The 26638-nt window shown below is 41.8% G+C and overlaps 1 protein-coding gene across 1 annotated transcript in view; it reads right to left on the bottom strand.

Annotated features, from left to right (window-relative positions):
• Positions 1-72: 72 nt before the first annotated feature.
• Positions 73-26638, bottom strand: part of LOC148902902 (low-density lipoprotein receptor-related protein 1-like) — a 107933-nt gene continuing 81367 nt past the window's right edge. The window contains exons 61-89 of the mRNA XM_088992903.1: positions 26206-26394; positions 25357-25505; positions 25184-25277; positions 24984-25100; positions 24770-24889; positions 24567-24689; positions 21396-21521; positions 20319-20435; positions 19631-19737; positions 19418-19550; positions 19177-19299; positions 16572-16694; positions 16335-16472; positions 16078-16215; positions 15867-15986; positions 15122-15399; positions 12919-13097; positions 12742-12848; positions 12521-12640; positions 12234-12410; positions 11008-11148; positions 10678-10851; positions 8649-8810; positions 8359-8530; positions 7117-7218; positions 6966-7036; positions 6767-6860; positions 3776-3920; positions 73-1492 (exon numbers count right to left, since the gene is read on the bottom strand). Coding sequence (XP_088849029.1) covers positions 1355-1492; positions 3776-3920; positions 6767-6860; positions 6966-7036; positions 7117-7218; positions 8359-8530; positions 8649-8810; positions 10678-10851; positions 11008-11148; positions 12234-12410; positions 12521-12640; positions 12742-12848; positions 12919-13097; positions 15122-15399; positions 15867-15986; positions 16078-16215; positions 16335-16472; positions 16572-16694; positions 19177-19299; positions 19418-19550; positions 19631-19737; positions 20319-20435; positions 21396-21521; positions 24567-24689; positions 24770-24889; positions 24984-25100; positions 25184-25277; positions 25357-25505; positions 26206-26394 — 3977 coding nt within the window. The 3' untranslated portion in view covers positions 73-1354. The remainder of the gene's footprint in view (positions 1493-3775; positions 3921-6766; positions 6861-6965; positions 7037-7116; positions 7219-8358; positions 8531-8648; positions 8811-10677; positions 10852-11007; positions 11149-12233; positions 12411-12520; positions 12641-12741; positions 12849-12918; positions 13098-15121; positions 15400-15866; positions 15987-16077; positions 16216-16334; positions 16473-16571; positions 16695-19176; positions 19300-19417; positions 19551-19630; positions 19738-20318; positions 20436-21395; positions 21522-24566; positions 24690-24769; positions 24890-24983; positions 25101-25183; positions 25278-25356; positions 25506-26205; positions 26395-26638) is intronic.

Raw genomic sequence — 26638 nt, 5'->3', positions numbered from 1 at the left:
TGCTGAATGTATGGTCTGAATGTGTGAGTGCGTGTGTGTGTGTGTGTGTGTGTGTGTGTGTGTGTGTGTGTGTGTGTGTGTGTGTGTGTGTGTGTGTGTGTGTGTGTGTGTGTGTGTGTGTGTGTGTGTGTGTGTGTGTGTGTGTGTGTGTGTGTGTGTGTGCGTGCGTGCGTGCGTGCAGTTATATGGCAGGTTCGGCCCACAACCTCAGTTAAAGCATCATGACGACTAACAGTGCGACACAGCGAGCAGAACATTCTTGAAACAGACACATGGTTAGCATTAGCGGCACGGCAGAGGCTTTAGCAAAGGAATGCTCATCAGGAAGTTGATCAGTCTCCGTCCTGGGAATGCACTTAACTGTGAGAATTAACCAAAATCACCTGACCATGTCGTTACACAAAATAATGAGAAAAAAGAAATAGACTCCCATAAACATACGTACCATCTAATGAAATCACCCAAGCCGTTCCTCAAAGTACAGTTCCGGTCAATAGAGAAGGAAGGAAGGAATTCACAGTTAATTATTTGTCACTCTTGTTTTGGGTGGAGTTAACATACATATAGGTCTGTTGTCACGTTCTTCAACAAAATGTGCCTCCTCCAAGGCCACAGTGCCCATCCCAGACCTCTCACATCGTGGAATGTTACAATCATCATCATTATCATCACTCACATGCATATTCACTGTAAATGACTATAATGTTACAAAGTACAGACTGCTAATTGTTACTGTTTCTTTCAAGACACTTTGTTAAGAGGTTCCCACATACACACATGTACATACAACATTTTTTAGCTGTGCAAGTATGTATAAGACAATCACTTGGATGAGGCCATGTTGCGTTCAACTGGAAAAACCTAAAACGTTATTGTTATTTGTAACCTAAAACGTGACACAGATGCTCTTTCATCCACAACATGACAACAATTTAATTGGTGTGAAATGTTTTTTGGATGATGGAATAATATTCTCTCTTTCCCTGCTGTACAATTCATACAAAAATAATACTAAAAAGATGCTCCACTGCAATTTGTCTCTCGTAGCACAGCGGTAGCGTCTATATGCATGACGGGAGCTGCGGGGAAGTGAGCAACAATGTCAAATAAAGGAGTAAATGTCTATAAAATGGTTCATTTTTCGTCACCAGATGATTTGATGTTGTTATCAAAGAACAACATATAATACTGCAATCACTTAAAAAAGTAGTCCTTCATTTTATACATTTTATACAGTGTTCTCAAATTTATGGTCATTGTTTTTCTTTTGAGGTGGGAAAGGCATAAGATGAGGGGGCTTGGGGGCTCAGCATTGGCTGAATTGCTGGCACAGTTCAGGGGGGGATGCGAGGGTCTACGCCAGCGGGTCGCTCATGCTCTCATCGCCCTGGGAAAGGAGCTCTTTCTTTTCATCGGTGCTGGCGAGGGAGTTGTTGCTGTTATGGGCGCCCATGTAGAGGCTGGCGTACACTGGGTTGGTGAAGTTGGTGGGCTGCAGAGTTCAGACAAGATCTTTTAGTGCACTGTGCAGAAAGGTCCATTTTTATAGTGTGTGGAAAAGGTCTACGCAGCATTGTTTGAAAATACAATTTTATTTATTTTTACAGTCGCACTGAGGAAGAAGAGAGCAACTAAAAAAATATTTTTTGGGGATCAAGGTAGTTTCGGTATTTTTTTTTTTAACCATCTTAAAGGACAACCGACGTCACTTTTTTGTTTCGTAACTGAAGTAAAACGTTTTATAGCATCTAAAATACCCAAAACACGCAGTTCGTGGTGTCACGGCAAGACGTCTTGCCTTGCTCGAAAATCAAAACAATGGCTTCAGATTCGGAGAATATGCTTTCTTGTTATGATTCAAATAGTTCTGAAGAAGAAAGCATACATGTTTGCAATCGATTAAATAATTTATTCCGTGTCATTTTGAGGCATCAGGGGTGGGAAATGTCGCACCCAAAAAAGGCAGAACTTGGCGACAAAGCCGTGTCAGGAATTAATCAGCCAGTTTCCACAGGCTGATTAATTCCTTACATGGAGCTTTGTCGCCCTCTTCTGCCTCTTTTTGGTCCTACACGACATTTTCAGACCAAAGTACAGCAAAATGCATTGACGTGATGGAAGGACTGCTACAATGTGTCCTTTTTTCGGTCAGGGGCGTTCCTTCAGTGACGTAGGGTGAGGACTCGTCACCAACTCAAAAACAAGACTACCGGAATATTCAGCGCGAGTCTTAAAACATAAAATATAGCTATATGCGGTGGAATCTTTGTAAAATACCCTCAGTAGAAGTCATTTGAAGCCATTTTACAAATTATGGACAAATTATGGACACAACTTGTCCGGAGACGTCAGTTGTCCTTTAACTTATTCACTGACATTCCCAAATTTATTCGGGAATTGAAAGTTTGACGTCGAGTGCCATTCCTGATTTTTCTCCTCCTGTGGCAATATTTTTCCACAAGGGGGCAGCATTTGGATTTGTTTCCATGTTAGCGCTGTCAAAGTCAGCTTTATTGTCAAATATGCCAATATGCATGACATACAGCACAGATTAAATTACTGTCCTCTCGGACCCAGCGTGCGAGGCACTTACAATGACTTTATCAAAGATAATAAACACGAAAACGGCAAATTGTTTTTAGAAACCAATATTTATGTACGTACTGCATTGTATTTTGGACATCCACCATATAATTTAGGAATTCACTCATTTTTTTTTCTGATAAAAGAGGAGATTCTAAGGTTTCTTACGCTGCATTGAATGTTTATGTAGTCCTAAAACTCAATATTCTGTGGGTCCTGCAATTTAAGTGAAAATGACAAAAACCCTGGCACTAGAGTGGACACATTTTTGAACATCGTCTGGAAGTGAATGAGTTAATGTCATCTACAAAAGTGATTTAGTTTTTGTTATGTTGTTCTTCTTTAGGGGGCAGGGATGGTCACATTTTGGACACATATTTGCACATTTCTGGCAGTGAATGAGTTAAGCTTCAGGACTTCCTTTTCACCCAGATGTTTGTTTTTTTATGTTTTTTTTTTGTCATTTTGATCCAGTCTTAGTAATAACAATAATACATTACATTTGAAGCGCCTTTCAAAGCTCTCGAGGACACTTTACAGTCACAGACAAGCATAGGTACTATAATAAATAAAATACAATCACAAATAGAATACAATAAACAAAATAGAATTATAAATAGAAGCAAGAGAGAGAGCTGCACCGAAAATGCAATTTTAAATCATTTTTGTACTGTATTGTTTATTTTATTCAACAGTTTTATACCTTTGAATTTAGTCGTACTTTTTTTAATTGTAAAAGTGATTTTATTAATTGTTAACTAATTCACTGTCAGACATCTGAGTTGAAAGTGGGGGAGGCTGTACAAAAGGTAAATGCTGCCCCCTCACGGGGGGGAAAAACATTGCCAGAGGCCTGACCGAGGCTTCAAACGTCCCCCCGCCAGAAAAAAAACAAAACTTGGAACAAATTCGGGAATGGCACTCCATGTCATGCTTTTCAATTCCTGAATACATTTGGGAATGGCAGTGAATTAGTTAAATGCGGCTGATGTTTCTGCAGTACGGTTGATGCATTAGGCTGCACTGTTCCCGCTGTCATGGCGGGAATACAACTGCTGGAGAAACGGCTGCTGTTGTGCCCACGGTTTTCTCAACCCTCCCCTGGTTGATCAAAACCTCACGTCCTGTTTTTCGTTTCATTTGTAAATTGGCCAAATTGCTTGTCATATAAGATGAATTGCCTCCTTCTTACTTTCTCCGGGTCCAAAGCAAAGTCTGAATCGAGGAGCTCCCCAGCGTCATCGTCAGGGTCTCCCTCGTAGATTTTGTATGCGGGATTGCCGATCTCGACGTTCATGGCGCCGTTGGTCATCCTGTGGTGCTGGAACCCCTTAGCACTGAACAAATATAAACAATGATAAACTGAATCAGCAACACATTAGTAGAAAAAAAGAAACACCAACAATAGGAGAGTAACACACAATAAACAACATAGTTTATCAAATGAGCATTTTTTTTTCTTTTGTCAAAATGTCCATGTGATTAAACCAGGGGAAAACACTGCAGCATTGTAAAATAATGCTAGTCAGACTACACGCCATTTTTGTTAAATGATCAACAGTTATATATGTGACCAAGCAGGCATATTGACCAAACGTGAACAACAGGGAATGGGATGGCGTAAGACAGGGGTGTCAAAGTCATTTTTTGCCGCGGGCCATATTGTAGTTATGGTTTCCTCTCGAGGGCCGTTATGAATTTGGGGAACCCATTAGAATGTTTAAATCCCTTCAAATATTACATATAGAGCACACAGCAAATTAATTAATAACTTGTTTTCAAATCTGAAGTCAAGAATAATGACTTTTATTGTGGTTGACATCCAAAAATATGAAATTTTGGCTCAGATTTTAGCAATCATCATGGAATTTAACAAGTTTGATTTGCTTTCGCGGGCCGAAAAAAATGATGTGGCGGGCCGGATTTGGCCCGCGGGCCTTGACTTTGACACCTGTGGCGTAAGACATAAAAAAAATCCAAACAAGATTCAACCGACACATTTCAACCTAAAATTCCAGGAATGTTTTGATGTCTGCCATTTTTTCTACTACAGCATTTGCGCTACAGAACAATGAGGAGGAATATTTAAAGGACAACCGATGCCTCCAGACAAGTTGTGTCCATAATTTGTAAAATCGCTTCAAATGACTTCTACTGAGCGCATTTTACAAAGATTCCACCGCATATAGCTATATTTTACGTTTTAACACTCGCGCTGAATATTCAGGAAGTCTTGTTTTTGAGTTGGTGACGATTCCTGACGTCACGTCACGGAGGGAACGCCCCTGACCGAGAAAGCGACACACAATGCATTTTACGGTATTTTGTTTGGTCTGAAAACTTCGTGTTGATGGCAAAATTAGAAGAAAAACACGTAAATAACGCGATGGTGAATCGTTGTGTGTTCCGCCTAGACTGCTATTTGATATTCGCCGACACAAATTCCCAGCAGACAAATCAGCCCATTTCCAACAGAGCTTTGGCGCCATCTTCTGCATTTTCTGGGTGCTACATTTCTGTCCAGATGCCTCAAAATAACACGGAATAACTTTTTTAATCGATTTCAAACATTTATGATTTCCTCTTCAGAACTATTTGAATCATATTCATAACTGGATGAGTAACAAGAAAGCATCTTCTCCGAATATGAAGACACAAAACAGCAATAAAGAAGGACTTAAAACTACTTCAAATTGAACCCGGAAGTGGCCAGTTTCAGAAGGTCCCGCCCCCTTGTTCGTGATGTCACGCCAAGACTTGTCTTGCTTGAGAATCAAAACAATGCATTTGACTAACAATATTATCCTGCGTGTTTTGGGTATTTTAGATGCTATAAAACGTTTTTCTGTCAGTTAGGAAACAAAAATGTGGTGCCAGTTGTCCTTTAAAGAAATAATGACGAGATGGCACAGGTTGCTGCACTACCGCTGAGGTTGGGTAGGTGCCCAAAAAAAAAAAGTTTAAAGCAGCCAGGCAGATAGATTTCAGAACATCCATCCATTTTCTCAACCTTTTTTTTCACAAGGGTTGTGGACATGCTGAGATGGTTGCCAGCCAATTTTTTTTTACAAAACAAATCTTCAGCCAGCCAGACGCCGCCTTTTTAGCGGTCTAAAAATTCTAATTCCTCGTTCCAAGGTAATGCTGCTATGGTTGAAATGCGTCTTTAAGTTTCTTGGGGAACAAAATGCAGGCAGGGACGGAGAGGTGTTTATAACAGAACGGTCCAAGGATGTACAGCAGGGGCCATCTTGATATGAGGAAGGGAAAAGGATGAACCAGTGGCGGACCGTCAAGGCCTGCAAAGCTCTATCTGCTGGCCGAAAAAAATATCTGAATCACGGACTGATGTTAATTATATTTTATCCATGAATTCTTATTAAAGAATTCCAAACTGTCTTTCAGCTTCCTTTCATTGCTTTTCCCCTGTTGTGCTGCTTCCAGATGCGTGTTTTTGGGATTTTAGCATTTAACCAATCACATTTATGCCATAATTTGTTACCAGGGTCAGAAATCGACCTGGACGCCTTCACAATCAGTTCTGTGGGCCCCGTCGCATAAAATGTGTCGATCAAACGGTTGTTATAACCAATCAGAAATCGAGTTGGCAACCCAAAAGGGGTACCAGCGCCTTCTTGCAGGCAGTGGTCAACGTCATAGTTTGCGAAAAATGCTCTGATCACAAGCCACTAGTGACAATAGCCTACTGGCCAGAGCTAGCACACGGTATTGGTCGCGAGCTGCATAAGCAAATATATTGTATTTATTTAATAGCGGTATTGTCAACCCAAAATGGCTGAAGGAGGAGAAGTAATGGATTTGCTGCAGATTTACTCTTAAAGCCATTTTCAAAATTTGTCAAGAAAAAATGGACATCATTAAGAACGGTGTCGGTCAGTTATTGTCTGGCTAATGGTACCCTCTAGTGGACTTGTAGTAAATCACACCACACTTTTCTCAGTCTGGATTAATTCAGACGTAGCACTGCCGAAGGCCGAGTCATAAAATCCACGGCCCGCCACTGGGATTAAGACAAGCCAAACCGGTGAATGATGTAACCCTGCCAAGTTACCGCAAATACTGAGAGCGAGATTTGCCCGGCCATAGAGACCTGGGGGACAGGAAATAGATGGTTGGTGGAGATGTAAAGAAGAAAGATTAAAACAACATCAACAAAGCCTACCCTCGCATTCTTCTCTTGTACCACACGATGGCGCCAACCACAAGCAGTGCCAGCAAGAGCAGGAGAAGCACGGGGACCACCACTGAGGCTGTGTCTGGCAGGAAGAAAAGAAGGTAAGCAAATGCAGTCAAAATAAGAAGAAAAAAGGATTATTTTTTTTGTAAATCAGCAACACAGTGCTATGAAACTTCTGACTCACTTCCACTGGATGCGGAAGAATCCACGGAGGAAGCAATTTCACACCGGTAACCTCTCCATGCTGCTGGACACCTGAACACACAGTGAGAGAGACGGTTACTGTGTGCGTGCGTGTGCATGTGTTTGTGAGTATAGAGTGTGTATTATTTTACCTGCACTGGGGCAATAGTGTGCGACTGTCAACTGTACATTGGCCATTGGAGCAGTAGTCCAAGCAAGTATAGCAGCTGGGTTGGGTCTGACCATTGGGGCAGCTGCGAACACACAAGTAGGCAAAACCACAAGCTAAATTATTTATGTAATAATAATAATAATAATAATAATAATAATAATAATAATAATAATAATAATACATTTCATTTCATTTATAAGCGCCTTTCAAAACTCTCAAGGTCACTTTACAGTCACAGGACAAGTTTTTTCTGTGGGTGAGCAGCAGCAGCCACACGCGCCAGCGTTCACTCAACCCGGAATAACTCAAATAGATAGAAAGCTAGCTAGCTAGCCAATAGCTAGCTAATAGATAGCTAGCTAGATAAATAGCTAGCTAGATAGCTAATAGACAGCTAGCTGGATAGATAGCTAATAGACAGCAAATAGATAGCAAATAGATAGGTTCGAACCCCTCTGCTAATTAACTCTTTCACTCACTGCCAGACGTGCAAAAATGTGTACACTGCAGTGCCAGGGTTTTTGTCAATGTCACTTGAATTCCAGGACCCACAGAATATTGAATATTAGGACTACATAAACATTCAATTCAGCGTTAGAACCATTAGACTCACTTCTTTCATCAGAAAAAACAGCTAATTCCTAAGTTATATGGGTCTGGAGGTATATGAGCTTGAAATGAGAGCAGCTGTCCAAAATACAATACATACATATTGGTTTATATCGCGCTTTAACAACAGCTGAAGCTGGAAAAAAAGCGCTAACATGGGAAAAAAGGGAAATGCTGCCCCCTTGTGTAAGGGAAAAAACATTGGCAGAGGCCATGGCCAGCGCTTTATCGGCACCCAATGAAGTAAAAACAAAACCCAAACAAATCCGGGAATGGCGCTCTTCAATTTGTGAATGGCAGTGAATTAGTTAAGAACCATTTATTTCCCATAGCTTTTAAAACATGAACACAGTTGAGTAGTTCTCTGTATTATTATTTTTTAAGAACTGTTAAAATTTACTTAATTTGTGTGGTTGCAAAAACAGAAATCATCTGCATCACTTTGAAACTGCAGCGTTTTTAAAATGTGCTATATCAATAAATAATTAGGTTGGACTGGGTCGAATATTTAAAATGTTTCCTATGTGGCGCTGGGCAGGCAGATGGAGACTTTTAACCACTATTTATACATGCAAATGCCACTTAACATCCATAGGCGGCCATGTGTGTTTACCTGCAAGAGACTTCTCCTGAAGGGGACGTCAAACAGCGGCCTGTGCCACAGAAGACACATTTGTCCAGCTCACACTGGTGTCCGATGTACTGGCTGGAGCACTGACACAATTTGGTGCCGTTTGAGGTTTGCAAGCATGTTCCGTCGTTCTCACAATAGCCTTCACATTTACCTGTCAGAAGGCAACCTTGTAAAACTTATAAAGATTTTGCCCAAAGCAACTTGAACGCCATAAAGTGGTGTCAAAGGTCAAAGTATAATACAGTGAAGATGTGAGTATATCTACGTACTGTACTGGCACTGATCTCCGTGGTACTCTGCTGGGCAGCTGCAGGTTGGTTGATTGCCTAAGTTGACCGAGCAGTTGCCTTCATTTTGGCAATAGTTTTGACAAGTGTGACGACTACAGGTGGGACCCGTGAAGCCTTTTGGACATCTGCATGTTGGAGCACCTATCACAAAGATACCACAAGAGACGATGAATAAAGAACCATAGTAATGATACCATCTTTGTTGACATCTTGATTACCGTATTTTCAGGTGTATAAGGTGCGCTCAAAAGCCTTGATTTTGTTCAAAAGATGACCCTGCGCCTTATACGCAGGTGCGCCTTATATGTGAAGTCATATTGAGCCACAACAGGTCTCAAAACTACTGTCAGCGCCCACCGACTCTGTTTCCTCTTGTAGAAGAAGTAGTGCCTAATATCAGCTTCTACTGTTGCACCTTATAATGTGGTGTACCTTACCAGGCGCACCATTGAAAAACATATATATATATATATATATATATATAGTATATTTGGAATTGTATTTCATTCATTGAAGGTGCGCCTTATACTTTTGTGCGCCTTGCACGTGGAAAAAGTTTGGAAATACACCATACATTGGGGGTACGCCTTATACTCCAATGTGCAGACGCTCCCCGACTTATGAACATTCAAGTTATGAATAATAGTATAGAATAAGAATATGTGGGCGGGGAAGAAATCCCTCTTCTAAGTTGACGCTCCAGGAGGACGCGATGCATAACAAAAAGTAATGGCTGCTGGCACGTAATTCAGTTATTATGTGCCAGCAGCTTCAGTATTGGTTACTGAAGACCCAAGGATATATGTTGTCGTACTACAGTAGGTGTGAATTTATTTTATAACTGTTAGAGAATCTGTGTTTTATACTTCCCGAAAAACCAAAATATAGCACTGAAGCAACTTACGACCAAATTTACCTTACGAACGGCCGCTCGAAACATATCTCGTTCGTAAGGTGGGAAGCATCTGTATCTTAAAGGACAACCGACACTATTTTTTTTGTTTCCTAAATGACATCAGAAAAACGTTTTATAGCATCTAAAATACCCAAAACATGCAGGCTGATATTTTTAGTCAAATGCAAAACACCAATAAAAATGACTTAAAGTGTCCCAAAACTACTTCAAAATAACCCTGGAAATGGCAATTTTCAGAAGGTCCCGCCCCCTTGTTCGTGACGTCACGCCAGGACGTCTTGCCTTGCTCTAGAATCAAAACAATGGCTTCAGATTCGGAGATGCTTTCTTGTTACTCATCCAGTTATGAATATGATTAAAATAGTTCTGAAGAGGAAAGCAAAAATGTTTGCAATCGATTAAAGAAGTCCTTCTGTATCATTTTGAGGCATCTGGACTCCAATGTAGCTCCCCAAAAATGCACAAGATGGCACCCAAGCGCCGTTAGAAATGGGTTGATTTGTCTGCTGGGAATTTGTGTCAACTTGTATCAAATATTAGTCTTGATGCAACACACAACGATTCACCATCGCATTATTTGTGTGTTTTCCTTCTAATTTCGCCATCAACACGGATCTACACCATGTTTTCAGTCCATACAAAGTACCCAGAATGCATTGTGTGTCGCTTTCCTGGTCGGGGGCGATTCTGATGTGACGCGACGTCAGGAATCGTCACCAACTCGAAAACAAGACTTCCTGACTATTCAGCACGAGTCTTAAAACGTAAAATATAGCTATATGCGGTGGAATCTTTGTAAAATACGCTCAGTAGAAATCATTTGAAGTGATTTTTACACATTATGGACACAACTTGTCCGCAGGCGCCGGTTGTCCTTTAAACGAGGAGTAAATTTCACAACCGATCAGAGAGGAGCAACGTATGAGGTGTCATCATTTCATACCCATCGCACAGGAACCTCACGCTGACCCGCTAGCTGGGGTGTAGGGGTTTTGCTGAAACTATTTAGGGACATCCACTTGTCGAAAGTGAAAATCACTCATTTGCTAACAACCGGTAATAAGATTAGCAAACAGATCTAAGCTTGTTCACCTGTATGAGATGCTGTGCAGGTGCCTCCATTCTTGCAGTAATCCCGGCACTGGTTGATCTCGCATCTCTCTCCGGTGTAGCTAGGCTGGCAGCGACACTTGGCCATTTGTCGGGCATTGAGGAAGCAGCTCCCGCCGTTTTGACACTGAATGTCACATGGGCCAGAGGGGGGTGCTGTGGAGGTAAAGAAGGACACAGAGTGTTGAAAGGCCATGTGAGGAGTTCCACCAGCATCTGTGAGCGGCAAGTTTATGCCACGAGAAGATTTTATTGTATTCCTTGGAAAAGACATCCGTAAATGCATTTGCATGTGTGAGAATACAAGCTTACAAAATGGCGACTGGGTCGGGCCAGTCCTCTCCACACACGTGCTGTTGGTTGCAATGTAGTTGTTGGGGCAGATACACACCGGTCCACTGGGGCTGAGCAAACAAAGCCATTCACACTTTTTCCTGTCACAGGGGTTCGTCACTAAGGCAAAGAGACACAAGCACTTTGTGAGAATCGTTACAAATATACAATGTGGGATTCCGGATGTAGATGGTTAATGGTGTGATCCAAGTTTTATATTTTTAGAGGTTAAGTAATATGCCAGCTGAGTTCTTCTCTATTAACTCATTCACTGCCATTTACGAATTTATTCGGGAATTGAAAATATGACATTGAGTGCCCTTCCCGAATTAGTTCGGGTTTGTGTCTTTCTTCCTTGTGTGCCGATAAAGTGCTGGGCAGACATCTGGCAATGTTTTTTTCTCCCACAATGGGGCAGCATTTCCCTGTTTTCCCATGTCAGCGCTTTGTTCCAGCTTCAGGTGTTGTTAAATAAAGCGCTATATAAACCAATCTATATAAATTGCATTGTATTTTGGACAGCCACCTTCATTTCAAAATCATATAACTCCAGACCTATATAACTTAGGAATTAACTAGAAAGCTACTACTAAACTAGCTAGCTAATAGATAGCTAATAGACAACTAGCCATCTAGATAGCTATATTTAGGAATTAACCATTTATGTTCTGATGAAAGAAGAGAGTCTAAGGTTTCTTACGCTGCATTGAATGTTCATGTAGTCCTAAAACTCAATATTCTATGAGTCCTGAAATTCGAGTGACAAATGACAAAATGACAAAATGACAAAAACCCTGGCACTGGAGTGGACACATTTTTGCACATCGTCTAGCAGTGAATGAGTTAAAATGTCTCTCCATGTTTCTTTCTGTCTCTGTTTTGATAAAGATATGCAACAATTACAGTAAAGTCTCGTTATATCGATATCGGATATATGGATAGTCCCGGTTATATCGATACTATTTCTATGCACGCACAGAGAAAATTACATGCAAACAGGGTCGGATATATCGATAGTCCCGGTTATATCGATATTTTTTCGGACTCCCTTGAATATCGATATAACGAGACTTTACTGTATATTTAGTTTAACAGCGATATTATTGGATGGTTCAAAATGCGCTGAGATTTAAGTATAAAAACTGTGATTGACTATCATGTCCCTATTCGGGTGATCTTCCAAAGACGTAATTGATTACACTCACTCTCTGGCTGCTTGTATCGGTGGTACAAGACGATGTCAGTAGCGTGGTTGATGCCTGAGGTGAGAGTCTCCATTGGACCTTTTCCAAACTTGTTGACCCGGAAAACAATGTTATTGATTAACGTGACTCCATATATGTAGTCCTCAAAGATGTCAATGGTGAACGGGTGGGCCAGGTCTGAAAATGAAGACAGGGCAAGACATTTTCACATCGGCAAAGCTCTGATTGACGCAGTTGTTGTCATTCCGTTACGAGTGACTGTTTTTCGTCCAAGGAAAGAACTCAACTGTTTTTGATGCCAGAGACGGCGGTGACGGGATCGGAGCCATCCAGACGAACACTTCCGATGACTGAGAGCTTTGCATCTGCCCAGTAAAGGCGCTCGTTGAAGTAGTCCACTGCCAATCCTGGTAGATGAAAAGAGAGCGAAGCATGCACTATACTGTTGATCTGGAGCTGGTAGTTACACAAACCAATGCGCCAACTTGGTTCGCATCAAAAATTTGACCTGTTGGCCACTGGATGTTCTCATGAACAAGAGTCTGTCTGAGTGTTCCATCCATGGCGGCTGTCTCAATTTTTGGGTGATTCCCCCAGTCTGCCCAGTACATGGTGCTGAAACAGAAATGTAATTTTCAAATGAACATCTTAACGTATCCGTCAAGCAAAATAGTTAATGTCGTACCCTCTCTGTGGATCCACTACGATGGCATAAGGTTCGTCTATCATGCCGGAGATGAGAGTCTTACAATGCTGGCCTGACATCTGAGCCACCTCAATGACATCTCGACCAGAGTCGGTCCAGTACAGGTTACCGGCCACCCAGTCTACAGCAATTCCTCGGGGCATTTTCAGCTCTTTAATCTGGGTGACATGAGAAATGTCCGCAAACAAGTCAAACACTGCCTTTCTTTGTACAGTGGAGCCTTAAGATTGGAGTGGCTCGATTTTTCAAGATAAAAGCAGTTGTTCAGCTGATTCGCATATTTATACAGTGATACCTCATCTTGCAAGCACTTTAGCTCACAAACCTTTCGCCTTAGGAACATTAAATTTACGAGAATATAATCTTGGCATACAAACTAATTTTCTGTGGACGAACCAAACCACACAGCGCCACCGTGGCTGGTGGACTAGTATTCCACACCCACTTTGAGTGCAGACGTGGTTTGTTATCGAGTGGAATACTTCTGCTATTATGGGACCGAAAAAGACCCCACCACAGGCTAGTGTTAAACCGAAGAGAACACCAAAGACAATTACGGTCGAGCAGAAGAAGGTGATCATCGAAAAACACAAATGAGGTATGCGTTTGTGTGACTTAGCGTCTCAGTATCAGTATGCTAAGTCGACCATTGCTAGGTGTGGCTAAGGGTGTTTCTGTGTTGTCTAAGCAACGGTCTCAGGCAATAGAAGAGGTTGAAAAACTTCTGTTCATTTGGATTAATGAAAAGCAGCTAGCAGGGGAACGTGTGTGTAAGGGTATTACCGCCGAGAAAGCACAGCAACTTCACTCGGATATCATCAAGACGCAACTACATCAACAACCATCACAAAGGTAAATAAAACGACTTTAATATATAGTACAGTTTATTTATTTAATTACAATATACAATAGCACATTTATTATCCATAAAATAAGGTATATTTTGTGTAGTTTTTAGGTTTATTTAGTAGAAAATTATGTTTTATGCGGACCAGGGAACGGATTATTCTAATTTTTAATGGTTTCTTATGGGAAATAAATGTTTGGCAGACAAACTTTTCACCTTACACACACTTTCTGGGAAGCAATTAAGTTCGTCAGCCAAGGTATCACTGTACTTAAAAAAATGATTGAGGATGAAACTAACTTTAGCCATTGCAGTGCTTAATTTGGATATTAACTCATTCACTGCCGGAATACAGTATGTGCAAAAATGTGTCCACTCGAGTGCCAGGGTTTTTGTCATTGTCACTTGAATTCCATGACCCACAGAATATTGAGTTTTAGGACTACATAAACATTCAATTCAGCGTAAAAAAAACTTAGGCTCTCTTTTTCCATGAGAAAAAAAGGTTAATTCCAAAGTTATATGCGTCTGGAGTTATCTGCGCTTGAAATGACAAAATAAAATTTCTAAAAACCGGACTGCTGCGTAATGGAGAGGACAGCGCAAGCTCGGGAGTGACTTTACCTGAGGATGAAAGTGACACTTAACGCAACAACGATAGAGAGAATGAGAGCGTGTGTGGCGACGAATATCTGATGCTATTCTAATCCGACACGCAGGAGGACGACTTCCATGGTTTCGGTGCACAGGAAGAAGATGAGGACGGCTCTGAGCGACTTGCCACGTTTTTGTACCCAGACCTGTTAGCGAGTGCTAACATGTTGCTGCTGTGTTACTGCCGTGTATTAGTGACTTTTACCGGCATGTTTTTTTTTTACCAGCCCTGATAGGTCTGTGTTACTACCGTAATGCTTGTTGTGTTGCTGCCGCGTAACAGGCACTGTTTTGAAAGAAAAGTTAAGGTGTATTAAACATGCGGCTGATAGACAGGTGCAGTTTATGTATGTTTGTATAAAATGGCTTTTCCTTTAAAAATGTACTAGGTGAGGCTTATAATCAGGTGCGCTCTTTAGTCCGGAAATTACGGTAAATTTGGGAATGGCACCGAATTAGTTAATTGGTGTTTTACATAGTAAAATATATTTTGGATTTCCCAGATCAAGAAAAGCATCCAAAAACATGATGTTTTGGGTAACCTGGAATGGAATCATTGCACGTCTATTCATTCATTCAAAATATAATATGTGATTTTACATACAACAATTTTGGAGTTCGGAACATGGCCACGGCAGATATGAAACTCGTATTTCAAGGCTCTATTGAAGTGATGTATACCTGCAGGTTGGTGATCCTGCCTGTACTCTGTCGTCTGTTACGGTGTGAGTTGGACGACAATGTGGACTGTCCGGGAAGTTCGTAGGAGGAGATGCGACCTGTGTGCCAATTGGTCCAGAAGATGCGGTTGGTCTTGACGTGCAGGTCCATGGCATCAATGCGCACACTAGCGTCCCCTTGGAAGGTTTGCTCATAGCGCCAGTTGGGCAAACCAGGATCAAGGCTGCGTATCTCATTGTCGTCGGCGATGTAGAGAACTTGCTGACTGCTGTTCATGTCTTCAAGAGAGCGGAATCAAGGTAGCTTTTTATGGGGCATATTTTATACAAACAGCAACTCAAAGGCACAACAAGTCCAAGATGGCGCCCAAGTCCCCACAGAATATTGAGTTTTAGGACTACATAACCATTCTATACAGTCGATGAGAAGGTTTCTTCAGCCGTCATCTGTACAAATGTGAAGGTTTCGGACGTTTCGCCTCCTATCCAAGACCTCTTGGATAGGAGGACCACTCCTGTACGACTGAGAGCTTACACAGACGCATTCTATACAGTGTTAGAAAACTTAGAGTCTTTTCTTACATCAGAAAAAAGAGTTAATTCCTAAATATAGCTATCTATCTGGCTAGCTATCTATTAACTATCTATTAGCTAGCAACCTAGCTGAGTTACCCGCAAAAAAACGAGGAATGACAGTATACTAATAATACAAACAAACTTGAAAGCAAGTGTATGTTGAGACTCACTGTCAGCTTTGCATTTGTCATTGATCCTTGTGAAGTACTTATGGCAGCTGCATTTGTAGGAACCCTTTGTGTTGTTGCAAATGTGGGAACACACCCCGAACTGAAGACACTCATTCTTATCTGAAAAAAACAGCAAAATAAAAAAAAAACACTTGTGAATTCACACAAGGTAATAAAAAACGTTGTGTAGATAGCGTTAGTGAACGTTTACCTCCACACGTGCGATATCCTATTTTTTGGAAGCCCGGTTTACAGGAACAGAAGGCATCGGTGCCGTTGGCCACGCAGTGGGCCTCGTCTCCATCGCCACACTGAGTCCTGTTACTTCGGCAGTCGTTGAGCTTGCTTTCTGTGAACACACACGCAGACATGTCAGCAAAGATGCTTGAGCACATTCTATCAAAAGAAGCAGGCAGCGTAGAACAGTTTTTCTTTTTCAGGGATGGTTCATACAGTTTAAAAATTAACCTGATTTGCAGTTGATCTCATCCGAGCCATAATCTTCACAGTCATTAAAGATGTTGCATCGCAAAGTGGAACTGATGCATTTTCCGTTTGCACATAGGAACTCGTCTTTTTCGCAAGTGGCAACGGCTGGATGGATTTCTGGAGGAATGTTAAAATCGCACGCATAAACACACGCATAAAGTCAGCAACTCCTTAAAAATGGAAGTAGCTTTGATTGGTTTCAAAGGAGCCACTTGCCACAATTGAGTTCATCCGATTTGTCGCCACAGTGATTGATGCCATCACATCTCTTGGACAGTTGAAGACACACACGGTCATTTTGGCAGCGGAAAGCTCTGTTGGGGGGACACTGGAACTTCCCTGTGCATCAAAATGGTCGGACAAAAGAGGGCAGAGCTGAGAAGCTTGAGTACTACTCTACTCCAGCAGTTATTCAGCAGTCACTTCACTTTTTTTCTTTCGTCTCCAGATGCATTTGTATTTAGTATATGCAGTAAATATAAGTGCAATCGGGAAATGATGTCATAATCCCTAGTGGAGTTTTTGTTGTTGTTTTTTGGTTGTATACAGTGGTGAGATATCATCATGACACAAGAATGGATTTAATTTCCCCTCAGTCAGTTTAAAAATTATTTATTTACATATAGCTAGGGTGCTCAATATGCCGATCGCGATCAACCACACGATCTCCAAGGAATGATTGGTAGATCGCATGACAAGGTGATGTGACATTGTCGTGGACTGACGCATTTACAAGTAAAGTTGACTAGTTTGAATAACAACTCCACGTCAGCCTATCAGCCATCGCTTCACTTGATTGATACGCCGGTCAACCAATCAGATGCCATCTCATTATTAGATACACTATGTGCTCAAACAACGCACAAGCGTTGCAAAGTTAACAAGCTAGTCATTATTTACATCCTAGTTTTTTGCTCGTCTTTGCCTCTTAAAGGACAACCGACGTCACTTTTTTGTTTCTTAACTGACATCAGAAAAACGTTTTATAGCATCTAAAATACCCAAACACGCAGTATGATATTTTTATTCAAATGCTCAACACCAATAAAAATGACTTAGAGTGTCCAAAATCTGCAAAAAAAATTGAGCTGCGAATTGGACATTTTCAGAAAGTCCCGCCCCCAGTTCGCGACGTCACGCCAAGACGTCTTGCATTGCTGAAAAATCAAAACAATGGCTTCAGATTCGGAGAATATGCTTTCTTGTTACACATCCAGTTATTAATATGATTCAAATAATTCTGAAGAGGAAAGCATACGAGTTTGAAATTGATTAAAGATTTTTTTCCGTGTCATTTTGAGGCCAGAGGGAATGTCGCACCCAAAAATGACGACCAGATCCCGTGAGGAATGAATCAGCCCGTTTCCACAGGCTGATAAATTCCTTTCATGGAGCTTGGACGCCCTCTTCTGGCGGCTTTTGGGTGCAACACAAGGTTTTCAGACAAACAGTACAGCAAAATACATTGACGTGATGGAAGGACTGCTACAATGTGTCTTTTTGTCGGTCGGGGGGGGGGGGTCCTTTAGTGACGTCACGTGGACTCGTCACCAACTCAAAAACAAGACTTCCTGACTATTCAGCGCGAGTCTTAAAACGTAAAATATAGCTATATGCGGTGGAATCTTTGTAGAATACGCACAGTAGAAGTCATTTGAAGCCATTTTATAAATTATGGACACAACTTGTCCGGAGACGTCGGTTGTCCTTTAAAGTAAGATAGGCTATAAAAAGCTGGACCAGGTAAGAAGAAAAAAAGTATCAATTTCATACGGATTGGGAGGACTTTTTTTTTCACGATGACATATTCAAAGTGTGTTTGACTCGTCTGCCAGTAATCAGAGTGAACTCAGGTAATGGCAAAAAATGTACATAATTATGTTGTGTTGTGCAACATGTGCGGTTATACATCAACATAAGTTGCAAGAATCCTCAATATATTTCTCAATTAATATAATGCGTAGATCATTTTGACTTGGTGATTTCAAAAGTAGCTCCCATGCTGAAAAAGTCTTTTTTTCCAGCCGTTTGCGCCAGCTACACAGTGACAGGCAGAACAATGAAATGTCTCCACTAGATGGCAGAAGGCACAAGAAACTGCGATCAAACTACCGGTATGTACGTATTAATATTTATACAATGCAATGATAGCATACACGATAAGTTTCACGATTTGGTCGGGAGACTCCTGATTTTGACCTCAATACTCACAATACTCACTTTATAAAGCAACTATTGACATAATGCAGACAGTTCATATGTAAGGTGAAACAAAAGAAAATGTAAAAAAATGCATTTTTATACTAATTGAATGTAGGTATAAATAAATAAACAATGACAGCATTTTTGTGTTTTTACTTCTAATTTACACCACAGAGTCGAAAAATCTCCTGATTTAAGATTTCTGAAACGTAACATGTAATAGCTTCACTTTTTATTGACTAATCCTGCAGAAGTTTCACACTAAATACATTTGTGAGTAAAGTAGCATCATTTGAAATAAACACTTAGACATTTTTATTGTGGTGATGTGGATGTTAAGTATCTCTCATAGCACCAAAAGGTTTGGGAAACGCGTGCTGAAATGCCAGATTTGGTTGAACCCTATGAATCTTTGCACACTAATCCAAACAAGGGTAAAAATATATGCTTGTCTGTCTACTTGATAATGAAAACTCTAGTGATTTGGGATGCACATCAGACGGGAGGAAAGACCAGTGTAAGTCAAAAATTTAGTTTTTTCTTTTCTACCGCCTCCCCCCTCAAAAAAGAAACAAAACAAAAACACTGCAGAGAGTGCGATTTATATTCAGGCACTCACTGCAATCTTCCGGACTCTCATCCGAGTTGTCTCCACAGTCATCCTCTCCATCGCACTTCCAGGCAAGCGGTTTGCACAGAGTATTGTTGCACTGGAATTCATCCAAAGGACAGAGGCGGCCAGCTGAAAGAACATCAAGTGATTCGTAGTTTGTTTCTGTGAAAACTGATACAACTCAAATACATTCAGAATCAGAGGTGGAGAATCAGGAAAAAGCTGAAAAAAAACATTAGGCACTCACCAGCAGTGTGGCAGTCCTGCTCATCACTGCCATCCATGCAGTCTGGGTCAGCGTCACATCGCCAACGAACAGGAATGCAGTGTCCGCTTTTACACTGGAATTGGTCATTGTCGCACTTGAGATCACAGCCATCCTGGAGAACACAGCGCCACAAAAAAAGCAAGTATTAAACTTTTTTCTTGTGAAAACTGAAGAGTCAAGCGTTCCAGGCACCTCATCTGATCCGTCGGCGCAGTCGCGGTCCCCGTCGCATTTCCAGCGCCCAGCGATGCAGCGGCCGTTCGTGCAAGCAAACTCACTTTCGGAACACTGCCGAGGCACTGTGTGAACATTCACCAAGGCAGGACAGCAGGTGTTTAGAGAAGAGAATGAAAGGAGCTCTGCACAATGAGATACGCCGGCTCTTATCTGGACATTACAAGGTCAAAAAGGATATCAGAATAAGCTGTCAGTGTCGCTGACTGCAAGGCCACAAACAAACACAATGAAGACGTCACTCGCAGTGTCTATCAAAACTGAGCATTATCGTCTTGATAAATGAAATTGTTTTTGATGATGCAAGTGTAGCCCACAAGGTATCCTCTATAAAAAGCTTTCAAGAACAGCGGACAACACAGAATGACTCATTCCATGTCTCCTTGCAGACTCACAGGGGGGACTCACGGGAGGACAAAAGCATGACAGGGAACTGAGCGAATAGGTTTGACATTTGAACATGGAAGAGACTTACCTCTAGCTCATGCCAACGGGACAGTATGAAATGAAACAGACAACAGATGAGATGAAATGGCCTTGCCATGACAGTGACCGGATGTTTTTGACACACAGTCAACATGTTAGCGCCAAGGGAGTCAAAGGTTAGTGAGAACGGACGAGGGTGGAGTGAAGACGTGACACCAACCGCATTTATCTTCATCCGAGTTGTCGCCGCAGTCGTTGTCGTAGTCACACTGCCAGCGGCCTGGGACGCAGCGGTTGTTTTTACATCGGAACTGGTACGGCTCACATGTCCTCTCAGCTGCGCAAAACAAGCGTTTCAATGACCATAGACATACCACCTAATGAACCTGGGGACTTTCTACCATGTACATCAGTCGGTATGCTAACTATTACAAACATTCGGTTAACTGCGGAACAAGTTGACAAAAATATTCAACACAAATTTACTGAGTCACACACTGCCCCTCTGTCAGGTGGTGTTCCGCAGGGCTCAATTTTGGAACCTATGCTGTTCTCAGTATACCTGCTCTCATTGAGTTCCATCCCAAGTAAACAGGATTTTTCCTTCCACTGCTATGCAGATGACTGTCAGATCTATGTACCACTGAGCTAAAAAGACTCTCTTGTTAAGGCCTGCCTGGAGGAAATCAAAACCTGGATGGCACAAAACTTCTTGAACTTCAATGAAAAGAAGACAGAAGTGATACTGTTTGGTCCCAGTGGACCATCTACATATCATCCTGGTGACTTGGGCCCTCTGGCTCCTTATCTGAAGTCAATTGTCTCAAATTTGGGTCTTAATCTGGACAGTGACTTTAAACTTTCTCATGGGCACCTTGAAGCAGTAATTCATGCCTTTGTCACATCTTTACTCGATTAGTTTTACTCCCTGGTGCTTTCTTCTATCTTTATGACTACATAATATCCTGTATATAATAGTTGGCCATGTTAAACGCTTTGTTACAGCTTCAGCTGTTGTTAAAGCGCTATATAAATATGTATTTTACTGTATTGTATAAATTGCAAATTGCAAATTTCCCCATTGTGGGGCGAATAAAGGTATTCTGATTCTGATTCTGATTCTGAAGTGTGTGAAGTTTTTATATCCATAATGATAAACGTGAAGATGAAGAACTTCAAAGTGGTGCTTGCATTCTTCCATTGTCTTTTCCCAACTCTCAAAGGACAACATTTGAACAGCCTTGGCCAAATATAAGCACAAAGACAGAGTAATGCGAGCGGAGGTGAAGATGCTCACCGCACTCCTCCTTGGGCTCGTCGGAGGCATCACCGCAGTCATCTTCGCCATCGCACTTCCAGCGAGCCGGGATGCAGCGTCCGGAGTCTTTACAACGGAACTCGTCCACGCCGCAAGTCATCTGGGCTACAAATGGGAACAAATTTGAGGCTGCTTTTACTAAACAGATCAAATACATAGTGGTGGTAGAGAGCCACCATTTATATGGCCGGGCTTCCTCCAGAGTCCAGATATTCACAAGATGTGAGGATGAACCGTAAAGTCAGTCATGTTCCTATGACAATGATCTATGTTTTATACATGGTCAAATAAATGAAATGTCTCTCGCTGCACCATTTCTTGCACATTCTTAGTTTTCTTTCTTTTGTCAGCTTTTATCATTTGCCATTGCAATCTAATATGGCCGGTTGCCTTTACAATCAGTTGTGAATACCAATGTCACCTTAACTCAGGGGTCGGGCACCTATGACTTGCGAGCCTTATATGGCTCTTTTGATGATTGCATCTCGCTTGCCGATAAAACTAAAGACATATTCTCGCTTTTTCGCTCTTCATTTCCTGTTTGGGCGGAAAGCGCAATTTTGATTGGATGACACTGACCTATGGCCGTTGATGTCAAAAAAGGTAAACACCCCCTTTTAAATAAGCCTGACGAGTAAAAAAATGACGAGTATCATACATTCAGGTTGAATGGACCGAAGGATTCGCCTTTGTGGAGAGAAAAGATTCTGCCGTGATTCTAATTTGCAATGAAACAATACCATGAATGAAACAGTTGAATATAAGTGGCACTTTGACAAGCTCAACGCGAACGTTAGCATTGATATAATTCTGTGAGACAGCAGAAAGCAAGCGCGCAAGCTAATGAGCCGTGTGCAGGGTAGCGAGCAATAACTTCGCCTATATACCCGGCTAGTTGACTTACATTGCGATCGTTTGGCTGGATTTTTACCAATCATTAGGAATGGAAAAGTATTCATATTAATGGTGAGTATTATCACAGTTATTTTAAATAATATATTTTAAATCATGTGTGTGTGTGTGTGTGTGTGTGTGTGTGTGTGTGTGTGTGTGTGTGTGTGTGTGTGTGTGTGTGTGTGTGTGTGTGTGTGTGTGTGTGTGTGTGTGTGTGTGTGTGTGTGTGGCTCTCACTGAAAAACATTTCTAAATATTTTACTTTTATGGCGCTCTTAGTAAAAAAAAAATCCCGACCCCTGCCTTAACTCATTCACAGCCAGACGATGTGCGAAAATGGGTCCACTGCAGTGCCAGGGTTTTTGTCATTGTCACTGAAATTCCAGGTCCCACAGAATATTGAATTTTAGGACTACATAAACATTCAATGTAGCGTAAGAAACCATACACTCTCTTCTTTTATCAGAAAAAAAAGAGTTAATTCGTAAGGTATGCGGGTCTGGAGTTATCTGAGCTTGAAATTGGGGCGGCTGTACAAAAGGCAAATGCTGCCACATCGTAGAAGAGAAAAATCATTGCCAGATATCTGAACAGCGCTTTATCGGCACCCCTCCCCCCCCCCCCCCCCCCCCCCCCCCCCCCCCCCCCCCCCCCCGCAGGAAAAAACAAAACCCAAACAAATTCGGCAATGCGGCTCCACGTCATGCTTTTCAATTCCCGAATAAATTCAGGAATAGCAGTGAATGAGTTAAGCACTGCAGGAGAAAAATGAAACTGCTGAAAGCAAAAAAGTCTTCTCCTTACTGCAATTGGCGGGTACTGCAAAAATGGGTCCACTCCAGTTTTTGTCATTGTCACTTGAATTCCAGTACCCAGAGAATATTGAGTTTTAGGACTACAAAAACATTCAAGGCAGAGTTAGAAAGCGTGGAGTCTCTTCTTTAATCAGAAAATAAGAGATAATTCCATAATTATATGGGTCTGGAGTTATATGAGCTAAATGAGGGCAACTGTCCAAAATACAATGCAATACATATACAGTGGGGCCTTGGCTTACGAACTTAATTGGTTCCCAGACAGAGTGTGTAAGGCAAAGTGTGTATCCCAAAAAATACTTTCCCATAGAAAACCATTAAAATGAGAATAATCCGTTCCCAGGTCTCCATAAAATATAATTTTCAACTAAATAAGCCTTAACACGACACACAACATGCTTTATTCGATGTATAATAAATGTGCTATTGTATTGTAATGAAAGAAAATATAATTTTCAACTAAATAAGCCTTAACACGACACACAACATGCTTTATTCGATGTATAATAAATGTGCTATTGTATTGTAATGAAAGAAATACACTGCACTATATAATAAAGTCACTCGCACGTGACAAGTTCGGTGTCATTAGTCACGTGAAAGCATCGAGTAAATAACGGCTTTGTGTAGCAATGGTGGACTTAGCATATGGGTACCGGGCTCTTTATTTGTAGAATGGTAGTAGAAAGTAGAAAGTTAATCTCAGGGAAGTGACACAGCGTGGGAAATATGTCAGGCTGAGATTCACATGAAAGCCGCGGTGCGCACCTGTGACGCCGCAAACGCACACCTCGTTCGTGTTTCTCAATGATCTCCTTCTTCTCCTCGACTGTAATTTTGTTTTGTGTGTATTTCGGCTGAACACGAGCCTGTAGTGGGGTCTGTCTTTTTCGGTCCCATAAAAGCAAAAGTATCGTTGATGACGATCGACGTGTGCACTCATAGAAAGGGGGTGTGGAAAGGTAGGCCGGCTGGCGCGCTGTTCGGTCGTGTGCTTTGGTGTTCTTCCGCCGAAGATTACTCCGCCAGCCGTGGTGTGGGGTGTGTATCGCCAAAAGTAGTGCTTAATCCAAGAGATGAGATGAGAGGACTTCATAAACATTCAATGTAGCGTAAGAAACCATACACTCTCTTCTTTTATCAGAAAAAAAGAGTTAATTCGTAAGGTATGCGGGTCTGGAGTTATCTGAGCTTGAAATTGGGGCGGCTGTACAAAAGGCAAATGCTGCCCCATCGTAGAAGAGAAAAATCATTGCCAGATATCTGAACAGCGCTTTATCGGCACCCCTCCAGCAGGAAAAAACAAAACCCAAACAAATTCGGGAATGCGGCTCCACGTCATGCTTTTCAATTCCCGAATAAATTCAGGAATGGCAGTGAATGAGTTAAGCACTGCAGGAGAAAAATGAAACTGCTGAAAGCAAAAAAGTCTTCTCCTTACTGCAATTGGCGGGTTCATCAGATCCGTCCACACAGTCGTTGTCGCGGTCGCACACCCAAACGCGGGGAATACAGCGTTTTGTGATGGCACACTGGAACTGCGTGGGTGCACATGTCACCTCGGCTACAGTGAGAAGTGAGCAAATGTTTTTCCGATGGCAAAAAATCAAAAATCCGAGTCGGATGAAAGTGAAAAACACTCACGGCAGTCTTTCTCGTCCTCCCCCTCGCCACAGTTGTCTTGCCCGTTACAGCGGAAGATTCCCGGGATGCAACGACTTGGGTGGGAGCATTTGAACTGGCTGGGCAGGCAAACGTGAATATCTGCAGTGTAAATACACAAAAGGCCCATTGTGAAATTTCGACGGAATGATGGATGCTGCACAATAAGGATCCGATGTCAGAATATAAACTGTACCACAGTTGGCCTCGTCGGAATTGTCCTGACAGTCGTTGTCTCCATCACATATATATGCCGGGTTGGTACAGATGCCCGTGCCACACTGAAACTGACCAGGTCTGCACTTGAACTCGGCTATCATGAACACAAAAGTGAAGTAGTGCTCTTAATCTTGTCAATTTCATCACATTGCAGCATGTCCGAAAATCTCCACTCACAACAGTCCTCTGGCTCATCTGAGCGATCGCCACAATCATCCTCCGTGTCGCATTTCCACCAGAACGGAATGCACTTATCATTCTTGCAGACAAACTAGAAGACAAAAAGTGGAGATGCATAAAAGGCACAATCGCCTAGGTGACGAAGAGTATGTTTTAGCAGATGCTGTCACCTGGCTGGCTGTGCAGTTGGACATGCATGTGCGCTGGTCGTTAGCAAGGTAAAAGTTGGTGGGGCAAGCGCATTTGTAGCCCCCGCTGGGGGAGAGGAGGCACAGGTTACTGCAGCCGCCGTTGTCCGTCTGGCATGGGTGGTTGCTCACTGGCAAAAACACAACATTTCAAAGAAAGGGCCAATGGCACACAAGATTTCTTGTTGTGTGCTTCCATGTCGACCGACTATGTTACAATACAATAGATATTGATTTATATCATGCTTTAACAAGTGCAGGAAATAAAGCAGTAACTAAGATAGTAGAAAGCATCAAGGAGTAAAACTAAGATCAAGTCTGAATTATGCTGAGTATTCTATTGGACAAGTGCCTTTTATCTATGCAGTCATGTATGCATGTATGGATAACTACGAATAAGAATTTGAATGTATGTCTACATATTACATTTTAGATCGCCGCACAATGGCAGACAATTGTGAAATATTATTAATAGCAGTTTACCACCATATGGTTTAAAATATCAGAATTGGAATCAGAAACCCTTTAATAGTCCCACAATGGGGAAATTTGCGGTCCACAGCAGCAATTTGAAATGGGGGTGGGGATGAAAAGATAAAAAAAAAAGTATTTTAAGCATAATAGAAATGTCAGAGGACTGAGATGTATACTGTAACAGTGCAAACATGTTTAATAAAAAACTCATAGTGCAAGTATAAAAAAAGCATATTCGATATGTGTAAATAACTGCATTGAGTCAACATAAGGTGGCTGTGCTATTTACAGTACAAGAGTCAAGGTTTTTCTTTTTTTAATCACTTTGAGTTCTTGCTTCTACATTGAGAGAGTTACCCTGGGGCTGGCGGGAGGGGTGATAAATGTGGACATCCATGGGCCGATGCAAGGTGCTGATAAGGGTGGTCTTGTTGGTCCCCAGTGTCTTGTGAGCTCTGTTAATGGACTTGGTCTCCCAGTCGGTCCAGTAGATATATTCCTCAAACAGTGTCATGGCAAAGATGTGTGGGATGTCTTGGCTAAGAACTGCCAAAGGTCAGCAAACACACACACACACACACACACACACACACACACACACACACACACACACGCACACACACACACACACACACACACACACACACACACACACACACACACACACACACACACACACACACACACACACACACACACAACAAAAACAATTCACAATTTTCAAATTTCTTACCATGATAATATTGTACGGTTTCTGGATAGGGTACTTAACTCATTCACTGCAATTCCC

The sequence above is a fragment of the Hippocampus bargibanti genome, linkage group LG01, assembly GCF_051943395.1.
Source record: "Hippocampus bargibanti isolate YZ-2025 linkage group LG01, ASM5194339v1, whole genome shotgun sequence".
Lineage (NCBI taxonomy): Eukaryota > Metazoa > Chordata > Actinopteri > Syngnathiformes > Syngnathidae > Hippocampus > Hippocampus bargibanti.
Note: the sequence above shows the minus strand (reverse complement) of the source record. Positions and strands in the feature narration are given on the sequence as shown.